A 16,640-nucleotide genomic window follows, 5' to 3' on the forward strand; every position below is an offset into this window, starting at 1 on the left:
AAAAAGTCTTTTCTCTTGGCACTACCCGTATTAAACCTAAAAGGCAGGCTTCTGGTTTTTTAACAAATGTATTTTTAAACATTTTCTTTAATTCATTATAAATCATTTCCCATAAGTCTTTTATCTTACATCGTGTAAAGGTCAGCACCAGATAAGAATGTATTTATTTCATGTGAGTTTCATAGCAATTATTATTATTATTATTTATTATTATTTATACCCCACCCATCTGGCTAGGTTCCCCCAGCCACTCTGGGCGGCTCCCAACCAAATATTAAAAACATAATACAGTGGAACCTTGTTTTGCGAACGTGATCCGTGCAGGAGGCATATTCGCAACCTCCAGCACCGCGTATGTGCATGCGCAGGTCGCAACTCTGCTCTTCTGTGCATGCGCAAAGCGCAATTTAGCACTTCGCATGCGCGAGTGCTGAAACCCGGAAGTAACCCGTTCCAGCAGTTCCGGGTTCGGTGTGGTGCGCGACCCGAAAATGCGTAACCTGAAGCACCTGCAACCTAAGGTACCACTGTACAGCATTAAACATTAAAAACGTCCCTAAACACGGCTGCCTTCAGATGCCTTGTTTAAGTAAGGAAGCTGCTTATTGCCTTGACATCTGATGGGAGGGCGTTCCACAGGACGGGTGCCACAACTGAGAAGGCCCTCTACCTGGTTCCCTGTAACCTCACTTCTCACAGCGAGGGAATCGCCAGAAGGCCCCTGGTGTTGGACCTTAGTGTCTAGGCTGAACAATGAGGGTGGAGACGCTCCTTCAGGTATACAGGGCTGAGGCCGTTTAGGGCTTTAAAGGTCAGCACCAACACTTTAAATTGTGCTCGGAAACGTAGGTCTTTCAAGACCGGTGTTATGTGGTCTCGACGGCCACTCCCAGTCACCAGTCTAGCTGCCGCATTCTGGATTAATTGCAGTTTCTGAGTCACCTTCAAAGGTAGCCCCACGTAGAGTGCATTGCAGTAGTAGAAGCAGGAGATAACCAGAGCATGCACCACTCTGGCGAGACAGTCTGCGGGCAGGTAGGGTCTCAGCCTGCGTACCAGATGGAGCTGGTAGACAGCTGCCCTGGACACGGAATTGACCTGCGCCTCCATGGACAGCTGTGAGTCCAAAATGACTCCCAGGCTGCGCACCTGGTCCTTCAGGGGCACAGTTAGCCCATTCAGGATCAGGGAGTCCTCCACACCAGCCCGCCCCCTGTCCCCCAAGTACAGTACTTATGTCTAGTCAGGATTCAACCTCAATCTGTTAGCAGCCATCCATCCTCCAATTGCCTCCAGACACTTGCACAAGACCTTCACTGCCCTGGTTCTGATTTAAAAAAGAACTGTGGTCTAACCACAGAGCCTAGGGCTTGCCATTCAGACGGTCAGCAGTTTGAATCCCCATGACGGGGTGAGCTTCCCTTGCTTGGTCCCAGCTCCTGCCAACCTAGCAGTTCGATAGCACCTCAAAGTACAAGTAGATAAATAGGTACTGCTCTGGTGGGAAGGTAAACGCCTTTTCCGTGTGCTGCTCTGATTCGCCAGAAGTGGCTTAGTCATGCTGGTCACATGACTTGGAAGCTGTACACCGGATCCCTCGGCCAGTAAAGTGAGATGAGCGCCGCAACCCCAGAGTCGGCCATGAGTGGACCTAACAGTCAGGGGTCCCTTTACCTTTACCTTAGAACTCAGTATCACCTGCATACTGATGAACACCCAGCCCAAACCCCCTGATGATCTCTCAGCGGCTTCAAATAGATGTTGAAAAGCATGGGGGAGAGGACGGAACTCTGAGGCACCCCACAAGTGAGGGCCCAGGAGTCTGAACACTCATCCCCCAACGCCACTTTCTGGACGTGGCCCCGGAGGAAGGAGCGGAACCACTGAATAAAAGTGCCCCCAGCTCTTCTAGACGGCCCAGAAGGATGTCATGGTTGATGGTATCGAAGGCCGCTTAGGGAGAACTAGGAAACAGCTTTCACCTTTGTCCCTAGCCCACCGGGCTCTGTCTCTAAGCCCCCCTTAGAGATGTTAGAATCATAGAACTGCAGAATTAGAAGGGATCCTAGGGGTCCTATTGACCAACCCCCTGAAATGCAGGTGGTCGTTACGAAGATCAAACCTGCAACCTTGGCATTATCAGCACCACGCTCTAACCAGTGCAGGGCGGCCTTCTTTTGTAGAACTGCAACCCAAGGCCTCCCAGAACCTCCTCACTTGGCCTCTGGGAGCCTGGAGGTCGGAGCCTCCCTTTCCAGCTCCATACAGAAGGAGGACCATTTGGGGGCAGGGACCGTCAGTCTTTCCTGTTGCGAGTGGGACGCCTCATTCTGGGGCCGAAAGAGGCTCTGCTTCGCGGGGTGACGGGCTCGGGGGTCCCTGGTGAAAGGGAGAGGCTATGGAGACATCCAATATCATACATAGGACCCCTCCAGGGCCATGCAATACCCGTCTCCCCCCCCCCCCCCCAGCCCTGAGGGAGCGGCGAGGAGGCTCTGGCTCTGCTTCGCGGGTCCCGGGCTCGGGGGCAACAGCCGAGATCTCGAAGCAACGGCCAACGGCCCCCCGCCCTGCCACGCCCCCCGCGCCCGACTCTCGCCTCCCATTGGCTGACAGGACCCGGGCTTGGCCCAGATACCGAGTCGGAAGAGCCGGCCAATGGGGAGGCCTCGGAGCGGGCGCGCGGGGGAGAAAGGAAAGAGGGGTTGGAGCCGGCTCGCCCACTGCCTTCTGGGACTCGTAGTGCCTGCCCTCTATTCTTCCCCCCAGAGAACGGAAATGAATGACAGGGAGGACTGCGTTTCCCAAAAGGCTTCTGAGCTACGGGTGGCGAGAAGAGGCAAAAGGCTATTTTCCCTCCCAGGTGTGCAGGTGCAGGTGGTCCGAGGCTGATGCGGGAGGGAGGAGGAAGGGGAGGGAGGAGAAGGCCCTGCGCAGCCTCAGCAGCTCCAGCCGCACCAAGCCCGACCTGGAAGAGAAGCTCCCCTGGCATCCCTGGTTGGCATGGAAACTGCCCAGAGCCTTTCTTCCCTCCCTTGTTCATTCCATGGCGCTTCCTCCCAACACAACTCACAACAGCCCTCTGTTATTTCCTCCTACCAATAGGGAACCTATGTAAGGACTCTATATGGGCTCTTGGATACCCCATAAGGGAAAAAGGGCAATTTTTGTTTACAACAATAACATGTGCTGGTTCATAGTAAAAACAGATTTCCAAAAATGCTTTCAGTGTTCAGGTGAAAGTTTATTTGCATTTGCTGTTTTTTGCTTTTTTGTGTATTTTTAAGAGCAATCAAAGGAGACAAAAGCTGTTTAAGGAGTTTCAGATGCAGATATTTAGCAGTCATATCTTGCTTGGCAACCCAATGACAGCCCAGGCCTCTCGCCTGACTCAGCTCAGTCGCTTTCATACCGCACTATCCATTAGGTCAAGAAGAAGAGCATCTACCATCATTTGTACGGAGGAACATGCAGCATTAGCAGAAGGCGGCACCGTTGGGAAGGGGTCAGCTGCTGACTCGTCAAACTCTCTTGAAGACAGCAAGTATTCAAAGGTTTAAAAACCAAAGTACAATACAAAAAGGAAGATATAAAATTGCAAAGGAAAAACAAACCAAATTGCCAGTCTGAGCTGCCCCAATGGTTGTGGCAAGTACAGAAAAGAAAGAAAGAAAAGTAGAGGCTTTTGTGTCATAACGCATAAAGAGAAGAGTCTTAAGTTGCCAGAGAAAGATTATTTACATCAGAACCTCAAAGGCAGACTTCACAATATTAGTCAAAGGCCAAACACGGGGGCTTTATTTACAGAGGGCAACATTAAATAGCACTTTGAAGCAACGATTGTCAGACACAGACACTGAAGTTTTTGCAGCCCGACTGATAACACAGAGCGTTATTGTGACCTCTGCTTCTGGCTAATCTGGGCCAGGCCTGGCCCCAATCCCTTTTTGGTGGGGAGAGAGGCAGCTTGGAGATCTTTATGTGTGGAGGGGAGTTGGGGATTGCACTGGGGCTGGGCTTGGTGGACCCCTGCCCTGCCAATCGACAAGGACCTGGGCCAGCCGTGATCAGGGCTGCTGTTAATGTCAGTGTGTGGCAGTGGGCAAAATCCCAAGGAGTTACTGTGGAGTCCCAGAGTGGGAATTGTGGCTTTACCGATTGGGAGGCGCCTATTGCTGCCTTGGCTCCTTTCCCTTGCTCTTCCACGAAACCGGTGCTATATCCACACACTCAGTCTCGCTACGTGTAACTCTCCTGAGATGGCCGTGGGACCAAATTCTGCTATGTATATTTTGCAGCCACACTTTCCAGCTGTGAAATGTGGTATTGGCATCCTAGGAATCCTGGGTGTGGTGGGCAGATGAGAGTAGCATGCATACACCATCCCTAAACTGGATGCACTGGCTGCTGACGGGGGACAAATCAGGGCTAGCTTCTGACCTTAGTAACCGGTGAGCGGCTCACCTCAAAGACTCCCTCCTCCGCGGGCAGGTCTTGCAGCTCAACAGAGTTGGCCTCACCTTCTTGACTCTTCCACCTCTGCACCAAGTTCAGGAGTTGTTGATTGCTGGTTGAAATCTAGAGGGGAATGAAGGCCTGGGAGGTGCAGCCCCTCTCTGGGAACAGGCTACAAGTTGACCCCCACGTAGAATCATAAAGGTTGGAGGGGCCTGTAAGGGTCCTCTAGTCCAGCCCCTGCAATCAGTAACTATGGCTAGGCTGAAAGAAGGCAATTAATAGGCTCTCCTAGTAACTTTGGTGGAGTGGAAGAAGGAGCCAAAATACCGTTCTTTCAAAAGCTGCCTAGCTGCACCCCTCATAATATATCCATTGTCTCCCAATCTTCCATTGTAAACCCGGGCAGGGGCGGGAAAAGATACGACCCATCACAAAACTGCTACTTTTACACCCTAGGAAAACCACTTTTCCTCCTCAGGGAGTGAATGCCCACAGATCAGCTGCATAAGGATGGTGATGATGACAGGATTGCTTCATAATAATTCAGCATTTGCTTATGCCTTGCTGCTTACATGGAACAAGTGCTCTTGTGATCAGATGCACAGTTAGAAATGAATAATTAACGAAGTGAATATTGTGTAATTATAGAGTGAGAGTGGGAGTCTGTTCTCCGCTAACTTCTCTTCTAAATATTATTTTAAAAAATAAGAATTGGGACTTGATAATCTTTGATTACTCAGAGCTTGCTATGCTCAAATAAATGGGGGCACATTTCATCAGGAATGTACCCAGGGCAAACCCCGAATGCATCCAGGGCATTCCCTTCACAAGAATAAAGGTAATGCTGTAGGATGGATGGGCTGAGCCTGCTTCCAAATGTGCTGGCAAACTGGGCTTTCAAGTGGTTCTTGCTTTCCAGATACAATAGCCTCCAGTTCACAAAATCATAGATTTGTAGAGTTGGAAGAGATCACGAAGGTCCTCTAGTCCGACCCCCTGCAATGCAGGAATCTTTTGCCCAGTGTGGGGCTTGAAGCCACAGCCCTGAGCTTAAGAGTCTCATGTTCTACCAGCTGAACTATCCCAGTTGGCTGTGAGGGGTGCTCACTCAAACGTCTCCAGATATTTTAGACCGCAACTCCCACCAGCTCCAGCCAGCACACTTGTTCTGACTGGGAACTGTAGTCCAAAACATTTGGAGCATTCCCAGCTGGGGAATGCTGAATAACTCGTGAGACCTGGCCAGAGTAATGAGCCACCCTTTCTGGCCTCACTGTGTCCTCTGCAAGGCTTCAGCAGTTATTTTCTAGCCTTCCTGTGGTCTCCTTGAAGCCCTGCCTCTGCTCAGCCCCTCTCTTTAACCAGCCTACCTCCACGTACTCAACAGCAGGGAAATAAAGCTCCACCCTTTTCTCCCTATACCCCTTTAAAGACTTGGGGAAGAGGGGAACAAAAGAGAAAGTTCCTCTGGCAGCAACCGCAGAATGCCATGACCTCCCCACTTAGCAATGGTTCCCCATGTGCTTGGCAAGCCTTGCTTTTCTTTCCTCTGCCCATGCCTCTGTATACTGAAGGGAGTGTGTCAGGCATCTGACGAAGTGGGCTCTGTCCCAATGAAAGCTGTTGGCGCAGCAAATGTAGCAGTCCTTAGAGAGCAACAGGATTCTTTGTGTCCTTGCCAACAGAGTTGTTTTGCCCTTTGGAATCAAAAGAGCAGTTTCCTTCCAGGGTAGCTGGCATGACCCCCAACTGAATCTCTCTGGGAAAATATGAGCCCCCAAGCATCTTTCCTTAGCATTCATGAGCCCCTGAGCCCCTCTCAGCAATGATACGCTGCCCACATCTCCACTGACAACATTCTGCAAACACAGTGTCGCCACCACCCCTTCCTCACACATCATGTGGAAACTTGTAAAGTGTAGCGCTTATATGGTGGTCTGCTTCTGCTCCTAAATATTATTTTCCTGACCAGATCTGCTCTGTTTCACAGCAACTGCCTTTCCTGGAGAGAATGTGGACCTTGGTTTGCATTGCGTGGCCTCAGTCCGCCTGATTCTGACTACACACCTAGAATCAGGGCTCCCCCCCAGCTGGAACTCACCAGAACTCAGTTCTGGCACCTCTCAGGTGGGCACCATTGCTTCCAGCACCTCCTTTTCTAGAAAAATTGCACTGCCTGGAATCATAGAATTGTAGAATTGGAAGGGACCCAATAGGTCATCTGTTCCAACCCCCTGGGTGAAATCGAGCAGACTCACTGCCTGAGCTGGCGACTTGGTCTTTGGAGGTGCCATTTCAGTGCTGGGAGAAGGAAGATTCTCAGTGAGGTTTAAAGGTCTGGGATACAAATATAGCAATGAATAAATTCAAGATTACATTGAGTGATATATATGAGAGCATTGGTTGTGGCTTACATAGGAAGCTGCCCTATACAGATTCCATATAGCTCAATATTGTCTACACTGATTGGCAGCTGCTCTCTAGGGTTTCAGGCAGAACTTTCTCCCAGTCCTGAAGATGCCAGGGATTGAACCTGGGATCTTCTGCTTGCAAGGCAGATGTTTGGCCACTAAGCTGCGGCTCCTCCCCACACTTTGCATTTGTTTGCATTGAATGGCTATAGCAAACTTATCAGCTCAGGCCAATCAGGTAATTCCGCCACCTTCCGTTTTCATGATTTTGACATGCACACCTGGCAAATGAAATCGAGGCTGCAGCAGGCAGGACCAGTGAGTTGCCCAGAAATTGGAGGGCTTGCCAGGAAGGAGGAGACATGGCCCCAACCCTTCCCAAAGGGATCTCCTGCATAAACCGCCCATTCAACCTACCATTTAAGCAACGTTTGTGTATAATGAACATTGTTTGATGTTATTAGCTGGTCTGTGGAAGCACCAGAACCAGAGAAGCCTTTTGTTGTAGTAGTTTCAAAACAGCAGGACATCTCCAGTCACTTATTCTTTATAAAAATGACTGAGTTCTAAAATATTCATTCCCTTTCGTCTGTTGAGGAAAAGGGGAGGATTTGGTCCTTATTACAAGAGAAATGAATTTCTCTATGCAAAGCACCAGTATAATTTTTGAGGTACAAGAAGAGTGAAATCTCTCCTTCAGTGAGTTTAAAAGAAGAAATGCATAGCTGTCAACTTTCAGATTTGAAAATAAGGGATCAGCAGCCTCACCTGTCCCGGGAACAGTCTACGGGATATCTAATAATCCGGGATAGCAGCGGGAAGCGGCGCTGGAATAAGGGAATTTTCCGCATAAAAAGGGAAGGTTGACAACTATGGAAATGGGGTTGGTTATTTTACTCTCAAAATGTACTTGTATGCACCAGCGGAGCTCCCTGTGTGGACACACACTCCCCACTTTCTAACAAATGGGATAAAAGAAGCAACTTCTCTGGCTCAGATAGGAGGTGGTTCCTTTATGAAGGTATTGCTTTCTGGGTATTGTGACACAGAGACCTGATCTACTCCATGTGAGCAGCTCTCGCCCATTTCAGTGTGTCTTGTGCAGGAGAACATGCAGGTAGATTGTGCCCAAATAGATTTGCATTACCCTTGTGATTCTTTGCATGGGCATGTTCACACGAGAGCAAAAGGCCATTGCTTAAGTCTCCCTAACTGGCCAGTGGCAGAGGTAATGCATAGGGGACTCTTGTCAATTTCAGTTTCTCTCTGTTATTCCAATCTTAAATCCAGTTCTTCACATTTCCACATCAGTTTGCAATGTATTTTTTAAGTCCTGCTGGAAATTCATTAGCATTTTAGTGCGAATTTCCTCTAACACGCACATTTCTGTATGCCATTTTGCCTAATAACAAATTTTAGCAAAGCATATTTTCTTCAAACACAACACATATTTGTATATTATTTTTACTAGTCTATGCATAGGTACAGTATGCACATCTTTACCTCTGTAGATGCATTACTGTACACACCACTTTCTAAGAAAACTGCAATGCAAAATTTGGAGGATAGTTGTTCTTCAATTTGTATATTGTTTTGGGAAGTGTGAATTGGCAGTGTTGCCTTTCAATGCAAAGTGAATCATATTTCTTCCCCCATCTCTAGTGCTAGAACACACAAATTTGTTCTGGAGCGGGAAATAGCAGGGGTTGAAGTGTTAAAGTCTCCTGCAACACCCCCAAGAATCCTGATCTGGATTGTTCCCCCCACCCACAGCACCCCAGCAACACCCACAGAAAAAACCCCACCCACAAAATAACCCCACCATTCACACTTTTGCTAATTGTGCAATGGTGTCGTGCTTAGTTTGGCCCCAGCGCTAGTGAAGGATCACACTTGTGTGTAACCTAATCCTAACTGTTCTTTTCTTAACTTTAGAAAAACCTACTTCTGGTGGGGCAATAAGAGAAGTGGCTTCACATATCCACCTAACGTTTTCACCTTTCTTAAATCACCCCGCAAATGTTTCTTCTTCTTGCTGAGTCTCAAAATGCAGAGCAAAGAACAATGTTCAACTACCAGAGTGGAGGCTCGGATTGGAACAGGGAACTGGCAGGGAAAGTGTTAAACACGGCTCAGCCCCCCACTTTTCTCAGTCCTGGTCACTCCAGCAGAAGCAGCAGCTTCATTTTCAGATGAGGTGAAACTGCCAGATGAGGTGAAACTGCCATGAGCATCCAGATGTCTTGGACCACAACTCCCATCAGCCCCAACCAGCATGGCTAATGGGCAGGAATGATGGAAACTGTAGCCAGACTACACCTGGCTGTCCCCAACCCTGCCTGGGAGGAACAAAGATTGCAGCAGACCTCTTTGGTGGGTCCCCAGCCACTGCCCCCCCCCCCGGATCAGGCCAAACAAAGGAAAACACTAACAGCTCTAATTAACTTCCGTTGGAAATCTGTATCTGTGTCCCAGCCAAGCATCGCGAGTGATGCTCAGATCACTTCTAAATGTGAATGCAGTAGAGAGAGCAGAGGCAGGCCATTTCTGTGCAGAACCTGCACCCCCATCCAAGTGGCTCTCAAAAGCAATTTACAGCTGCAGCAAATTTTACAATCACTTGTGAAAACACCTCAAGCGTGATAAAATCCCTTAATAGTGCAGTAAGTGAGAAAATAGTATTTTTGTAAGCTTTCCATCGTATTATCCGTTGTGATTACACAAGTGACATTATCGGCAGTGTTTGTGGCTGTCTTGATAGTCCAGACAACCAAACTAGCACTTACGTGGCTGAAATGGAGTTATCATAATACATATTTTCCTTAATGTAGTGCAGGTGGAACTTGGGGGAATCTGATTTATTTCCCTCTAGGGCATCAGCATTTTACCAGCTGCTGCAACAGAGAGGCCTCTCTAGATCTGATGGAGCTGCTGGGTGGCCACAGCTGACCATCTGAGGACAAGAAGCTCCCTTAGATCAAGCCAGGTCCCTGATCCACCTCGCCAAGCTTCAGCCACTCCAACTGGCAACAGATCTCAGAGGCTTCATCAGGTGAGAGACCTCCTTTGGTCCTGTGACCTGGTGTCCTTTTCTCACCCGAGACACCTCAAATTGATCCCAGGATCATGTGCATGCAAAGCACGGGGGATAATGCAGCCCATAAATCTAAGCGGGTTTCAATCCAGAACCAGTAGACAGTCCTCAAAACAAGGGAAATGATTCCATTTGTTAGCCTGGATTGTGAACCGGGGACCAGCCCCCTGCTCATTTTGAAGCCTGGGGCAGAAAATCCACAGGGTACCCCCAGTACATTGAGAAGTTCTCCTGCACAAGCCCCATCAAAAAGAATATGAGATGTGCAAGAGACTCACCATCCTCTTGTACACCTCACAGCGACTTCCAATGAGGAAGAGCTTCTTGGTGGATTGTGCCCCAGGGGTCAGCTCTGTTCTCTTCCCCTTTGCCAGCCTAATGGTACCTGCCCAACCTTGTTCCACCTGCAGGGCAATCCGCTGGTGCAGGGGGAGCAAGTCCTTATATTAAAACGCCCACCTTCCCCAAAGGCATTTAGTGTCACTCGTTCGTACGGAAAGGAGGTCCCTGGTGCTCAGCTGGCTCCTGGGTCAGATCCTTGCCCAAGAAATCCCACACCCTTCTCCAAGGGCTTCTCGGCAGCCGAAACAGCTTGTCTGCTTCAAAGTCCAGAGCAATTTCCGTCAGAGATTAATAGCGGCAATAGGATCAAGCAACCAAAAAACCAGTCCCACCTCCCGTTCCGCAGGTTCCCTGCTTCAGCAAGGGATCAGCACTCTCCCCAGTGCACACCATTATTTCTGAAAGTGACCCGCTGTGCACTAGAAAGCAGTCCATGGGAAACTTCCACGCATGGGCCTGACGTGGCTTGGGACGTTTGCGCTGTGAAGTGGCTGGCATTGAGTGACAAGCACCTCTCCGCCCCAAAGGGAGCATTTAAAAGGACAGACTATCTTGGTTATATCCTTGGATTCGTGGCTGGGAGGAGGGTTGTCTCACAAATCCTCAGAAAGCATTTCCTCACCTTCCCAAGCAAATCCCATGGGGGGAAAACATTCCGGGGTCCTCAGCCTCTCTTTTTCGCCGTCCAAAGAGATGCCACTGTAAGGAGGAGTTTTCCCTGTGGTGGCAAGAGCAGAGGGAGTAGCGGAAGGCAAGAGGAAGAAGAAAAGGAGGAGAAAGGAGGAGGAAGAAGAAGAGGAGGAGGAGGAGGAAGAAGAGCAGGGAGAAGCATCCAGGAGAGGACCTCAAGACTCTGTCTTCTCTTTCTTTTTGCTCTTTTTCAGAAAGGACGGGGCCCGGAATTTCTTTTTCTTCTTTGAAGGAGACTTGGATGGGGAGCCCTCGGGTGACACAGGTCCACTGGTGACCGTCTCTGTTTTGTCCTTAGGGGCGTCGGTGTCTGCGTTGGTGGTCATCTGGCTCATTCCTTTGCTGAGCAGGTCCTCTATGTTTTGATCATCGTCCTTGCCGTTCACCACCACCGTGCCTGGGTCGTCCGCCTTCTGGTCAGCTTCGGCAGGCTCCTGGCCACCGTCCGCCTTCTTCCCACCTTTCCAAAAGAAACAAGAAATGAGAGCTGAAGATTCAACCGGCGTCATCTTTGGATTGCACCAGGAGTGATGCAAAACAAGTAGCTCAAGTGCAAGACATAGACGGGAGAGACCTGCTCAGCCAGGAGACTCATGGGTGACCTTGGGGCCAGTGCCTGTCTCTCATCCTGATCTACCTCACAGGGTTGTTCTGCAGAAAGGGGCACAGGGGTGTGTGTGAAACAATAAAGGGCTAGAACAGGTGGGTGACAATACGATTGGGAGTGAGGGGATGGAGAGAATAAATAAGGTGCATTCAAGAAAACAAATGCCAGTAACTAATATTACTTCCTTACCAAAATGCAATTATTATTATTAATTACTACTACTACTACTACTGTATTAAAATAAATAAATAACTTTTTTATTGTTAAGAATGGCTAACAATAAAACTGTAACATTAGCAAAAGTTAGAACTACAATGCATAATGACTGCCTTTCCTTTGGAGAGGCAGCGGTGGTGCAATGGTTAGTGTTGGAATCTGACCTGGGAGAACCGGGTTCGAATCCCAGCTCAGCCATGAAGCTCACTGGGCACGACCTTGGGCCAATCACTACCCCCTCAGCCTAACCTACCCCACAGGGTTGTTGTGAGTATGAAACAGGGAGATGGAGAACCACACACACCACCTTGAGCTGCTTGGAAGAAAAGGTGGGCTATAAATGTAATGAGCACATAAATAACTATTGAAATACTTTGTACAGCAAGAACCATCATGTCCTTATCCAAATGGTGCCTGCTCCAAAGGCCTGCCTGAGCGGATGCCTGAATGAACATTGGGATGGGGAGTTCCAGACTTGGAGTGCTGCCACTGAGAAGAGCCTCTCCTGCAGACTGCAAAAGCCTGGGGCTGGCCGGGGCTGCAGAGAGAAGAGGCGCTTCTTCAAGCAGCTGGGTCCAAGTGCCGCCATCTTGAACTGGTCCTGCTGCAGACACTGCAATGCTTTCATGATCAGTGTGGTAAGACCCTACTGTACACGCAGCAGGATTCTGCCCCACTTTTCAAGGGAGCGCACAGCAGTAATCCAAGCGGCATGGGTAGGCTAGTCTCCACAGGGCGGTAGGAGGGCCTGCTAGGGCTGGGCGTAGGGACTCCTAGCCGCGGAGGCCACGTGAGTCTCTGTCGACAGTTTGGAATCTAGGAACAGAGGAAGACAGGAACGTGCCTTATACTGAGTCAAACTGCTGGCCCATCAAGCTCACTGTTGCCTGCACTGGCTAGCAGCAGCTGTCCAGGATTTCAAGCAGGAGTCTCTCCCAGCCCTATCAGGAGCTGCCATTGAGGACTGAACCTGGGGTCTTCTGCTTGCCCAGTGAGCTGCGGTCCAAGCTGCACATCTGTTCCTTTCGGGGGAAGGCTGCCTGGTTCGGAACAGGCCATCTAGGGATTTCTCAGATCCAGGAACCCTTACCCACACAGCTTCCACCTTACCAAGATCCTTCCTCAGCTTATTGGCCTTCGTGCAGCCCATACAGCCTCTTCAGATTAAGCCCTCTAGTTCTTTCCTACAGATGTTTAATAGCATATAGGTGTTAAACAGAGCTTGAAAGTGTTCCAAGTGCAATCTATAGGTGTACATTATCTATAACCCTTACAACAACCCCACAGGTAGGGGTTAGGTATATTGCAGATGGCATGGGGTTCAGGCTTAGGGATGGTGGCAAGCACTAAAGGAACCTAGAAAGTTCCCAGCGCATGTGAGATTTGAATATAATACTACTAATACTAATACTAATACTTCTACCCTGCCCATCTGGCTGGGTTTTCCCAGCCACCCTGGGCAGCTTCCAGCAAAAGATTAAAAATACATCAGTCATTACAAACTTCCCTAAACAGGGCTGCCATATAGTTGTTTATTTCTTTGACATCTGATGGGAGGGCGTTCCACAGGGTGGGCACCACTACTGAGAAGGCCCTGTGCCTGGTTCCCTGTAACTTCGCTTCTCACAGTGAGGGAACCGCCAGAAGGCCCTTGGCGCTGAACCTCAGTGTCCGGGCTGAACGATGGGGGTGGAGAAGAAGGGGCTTCCTGGTCTGTTCCTGGATCTCTTATGCTACACCAGTTCTTGTACATATTCTGTACTACATGTTACACTAAATATTTTTGCAATATGCCACAAAAATACAATGTATTGCAAAGAAAACTTTGCTAATCAGCAGACCGCATATGATGTAGGGAAGCCCCCCCCCCCAACCATAGAGAGGTTTCTATACTGCTCCAGGGTGGGCCTGCTCCATCAACCCATAAGGAAAAGTCTTAACAATGATGAGAGCTGCAACAAAGTCCAACATTCAGTTCTGTTCAGTACAAATTTATTACAGTGGTGCCCCGCAAGACAAATGCCTCGGAAGACGAAAAACTCGCAAGACGAAAGAGTTTTTCGTTTTCTGAGTTGCTTCGCAAGACGGATTTCCCTATGGGCTTGCTTTGCAGGACGAAACGTCTTGCGCCTTTTTTTTTTAAACCGCCAATGCATTCCTACGGGAAACCGTCAATGCACATTGGTGCTTCGCAAGACGAAAAAACTCGCAGAACGAAAAAACTCGCAGAACGAATTAATTTCATCTTGCGAGGCACCACTGTACATCTCCCCAGTACAAATGTAGCCTGCAGTCCTCTATTAAAGCCTCCTTCCCTTCCCCTGAGTGGAATCAGAAACGGAGCCGGGGGCAATTCAGAGAGGCTGCTCAAGAGGCAATTCAAATCCTCCCGTCACATTCATCAGGATGCAATAAAAGAGGCCAAACTACAACGATGGTTGCCACAGGTCCCCCATCCCTGCTATATTATTGCTATTATTATTATTTACCCATTGCTCACTCTAAGGTCCCAGGGTGGGTTACAATACTGAAACCTTAATATTAAAAACTGTTCCAAACAACTTACAATCACAAAGCAATGGTGGGTCCTAAAAACTTACACCTCAAGTGTCAGAAGCCAGAATAAAGAGGTGCATCTTCAACATTCTCGGGCAACTGTTAAATGATAGTGCCAGACACACCTCTGGGGGCCACCACAAAGAAAGCCCTCTCCTCCTGGGCCACCAAGCCTCCGAGGGCAGACAAGCTACCAGGAGGCCCCCCTCTGCCTATCATAGCACCCAAGGGGGACTGTAGAGAAGGAAGTTGTCTTTCAGTTATTTGGGGTCTGAGACATTTAGGGCTTTAAACACTAATGTAAGCAGCTTAAATGGGGTCCAGGAACGAACTGGCAACCAGAGCAGCTGTTTTGAAATGAGTTAAAAGAAATTTAAAGGGAACCCCAGCCAGCAGTTTGGCTGCCCCTCTCTAGACAGAGATTCTGGCGGAGGCTTTTCCTAACCATGCTTAGCCAAGACCCTGTTTAACTGGAGCTTTTGGGGACGGATCCTGAAACTCTGCTTGCAAAGCAGATGGCCTGCCACTGCCCTGTGGGCCGTCTTAGCATCATGCAACTGAGTCCATGTTTTGCACACGTTTGCAGCTCCAAAAATGAAAGGGTTGCTCAGCCAGTGTGGTGTAGTGGTTGAGAGCAGTGGACTCGTAATCTGGGGAACCGGGTTCGCATCTCCGCTCCTCCACCTGCAGCTGCTGGGTGACCTTGGGCCAGTCACACTTCTCTGAAGTCTCTCAGCCCCACTCACCTCACAGAGTGTTTGTTGGGGGGGAGGAAGGGAAAGGAGAATGTTAGCCGCTTTGAGACTCCTGAAGGGGAGTGAAAGGTGGGATATCAAATCCAAACTCTTCAGCCCTGAGATGCTGAAATGGAAGCTAGATTGAGGACCCTGTCCCTCCCCCGGGGAGCAGCTGAAAATTGAGAAAACAGCCTCTCTATACTTACTAAAGTGACAAGTATTCAGAATCAGAGGGAACTCCTTTGATGAGAGCAACACATGGAAAGAGAAAGGAGACAGTGTGGAGACAAGCACACCAAACACAACGAGGCACAAATGAGACAATGCAGGGGAGGGGGGAAGCAACAACACCACACACCCCCCCATAGCCACAAGAAAGCATGCCCCTCTTGGATCAGAGCCACACTTCCACTACACCCTTGAATAGGGCGGGGCATCACATCCTGGGGAGGGTAAGATTTCATCGCATCACAGAATTGTAGAGTGGAAGGTTCCCCAGGGGTCATCTAGTCCAACCCCCTGCCATGCAGGAATTATAGCGAAAGAGTCCCTGGCAGGTGGCCACCCAAGGAAGGAGGGTCCACCAGAGCAGGGCCAGGAGGGAAGGCAGGCCTTCATTCTCCCTCTGCCAGTAGCTGCTAGAATTAGCTAGCTGCTGCACATCTTGTTATCAGGCACCAGGCACCAGGGGGTGGACCTTTTCCGCTGTGCCGCCCAGCCTTCAGGAGTTGCACCCCACCCCTCAATAGGACATCCTCTGGGAATCTTTTAAGACTCTCTTGTTCACCCAAGCATTTGCCAGAAATGAGTGCAGAGGAAACAGATGTACCAGGCCCAGTTAGCAGGGACCCCCGGCTGAAATTCCATTATAAAGAAACAAAAAAGAAGCAAGTCTCATATCTCCTAGACTCAGGTATGAAGGAAAAGGTACAGGTACTGTTCTAAGCAGTTTTTGTGGGATGAGCTAGCCTGGCTGCTCCTGCCTTTCAGTGTTTTTAGCCACCCCTATTTCTCCAATCCTATTAAAAGCATCTAATCCAGTGGCCACCAGCTCATCTTGTTGCTGTGAGTTCCAAAGCCTAACCTTTCATGGTGTGAAGAAGCAGGTGCTTGATTCTCAGAGCGCTGCAAAGGCTTCCCTTACCTTCTGAAGTCTTGGGCGGGCTTTTTAACGGAGGCTTGGCTGGGCTCTGGACTGTGGGGTCTGCAGTCGACTCCAAAGGGGCCGTCACCTCTTCCTCCAGGCTTGTGTCTTTCTCACCTGGGAGGAGATGAGAATACAATGGAATAAAGCATATCTCAGGATGCCTGGATGTCCACAAGGATGGAGCAAATCCCCCCATCTCACTGTTTCTAAACTGTTTCGGACACAGAGCTGAAGGAGACTGCCAGGTGTCCTCCTTGCTCCTTTGCAAGGAGAAGGAGGTCTTTCAATCCCCCAGGACAGGGAGTTCAAAGGGAGGCATCACAACTTGCTGGGGGCTGTGGTCATCAGCACAGGGGCCCAAAATTCTGTGCAGCCAAGGCAA

At 49.4% G+C, this 16,640-nt stretch overlaps 1 protein-coding gene across 3 annotated transcripts in view; it reads right to left on the minus strand.

The window, feature by feature from the left end:
* Window positions 1-10,019: 10,019 nt before the first annotated feature.
* Window positions 10,020-16,640, minus strand: part of ADD2 (adducin 2) — a 63,991-nt gene continuing 57,370 nt past the window's right edge. For 2 of the 3 annotated variants that reach the window (XM_083453924.1, XM_083453926.1), the window contains 2 exons: window positions 16,256-16,372; window positions 10,020-11,455 (listed from right to left, as the gene is read on the minus strand). In XM_083453924.1, the coding sequence (XP_083310050.1) occupies window positions 11,151-11,455; window positions 16,256-16,372 (422 nt within the window). In that variant the 3' untranslated portion in view covers window positions 10,020-11,150. Of the gene's footprint in view, window positions 11,456-15,260; window positions 15,352-16,255; window positions 16,373-16,640 lie in introns of those variants that run through there. The other variant, XM_083453925.1, reaches the window with a different exon arrangement.

Source organism: Podarcis tiliguerta (genome assembly GCF_965153285.1).
Source record: "Podarcis tiliguerta genome assembly, chromosome: 8".
Taxonomy (NCBI): Eukaryota; Metazoa; Chordata; class Lepidosauria; order Squamata; family Lacertidae; genus Podarcis; species Podarcis tiliguerta.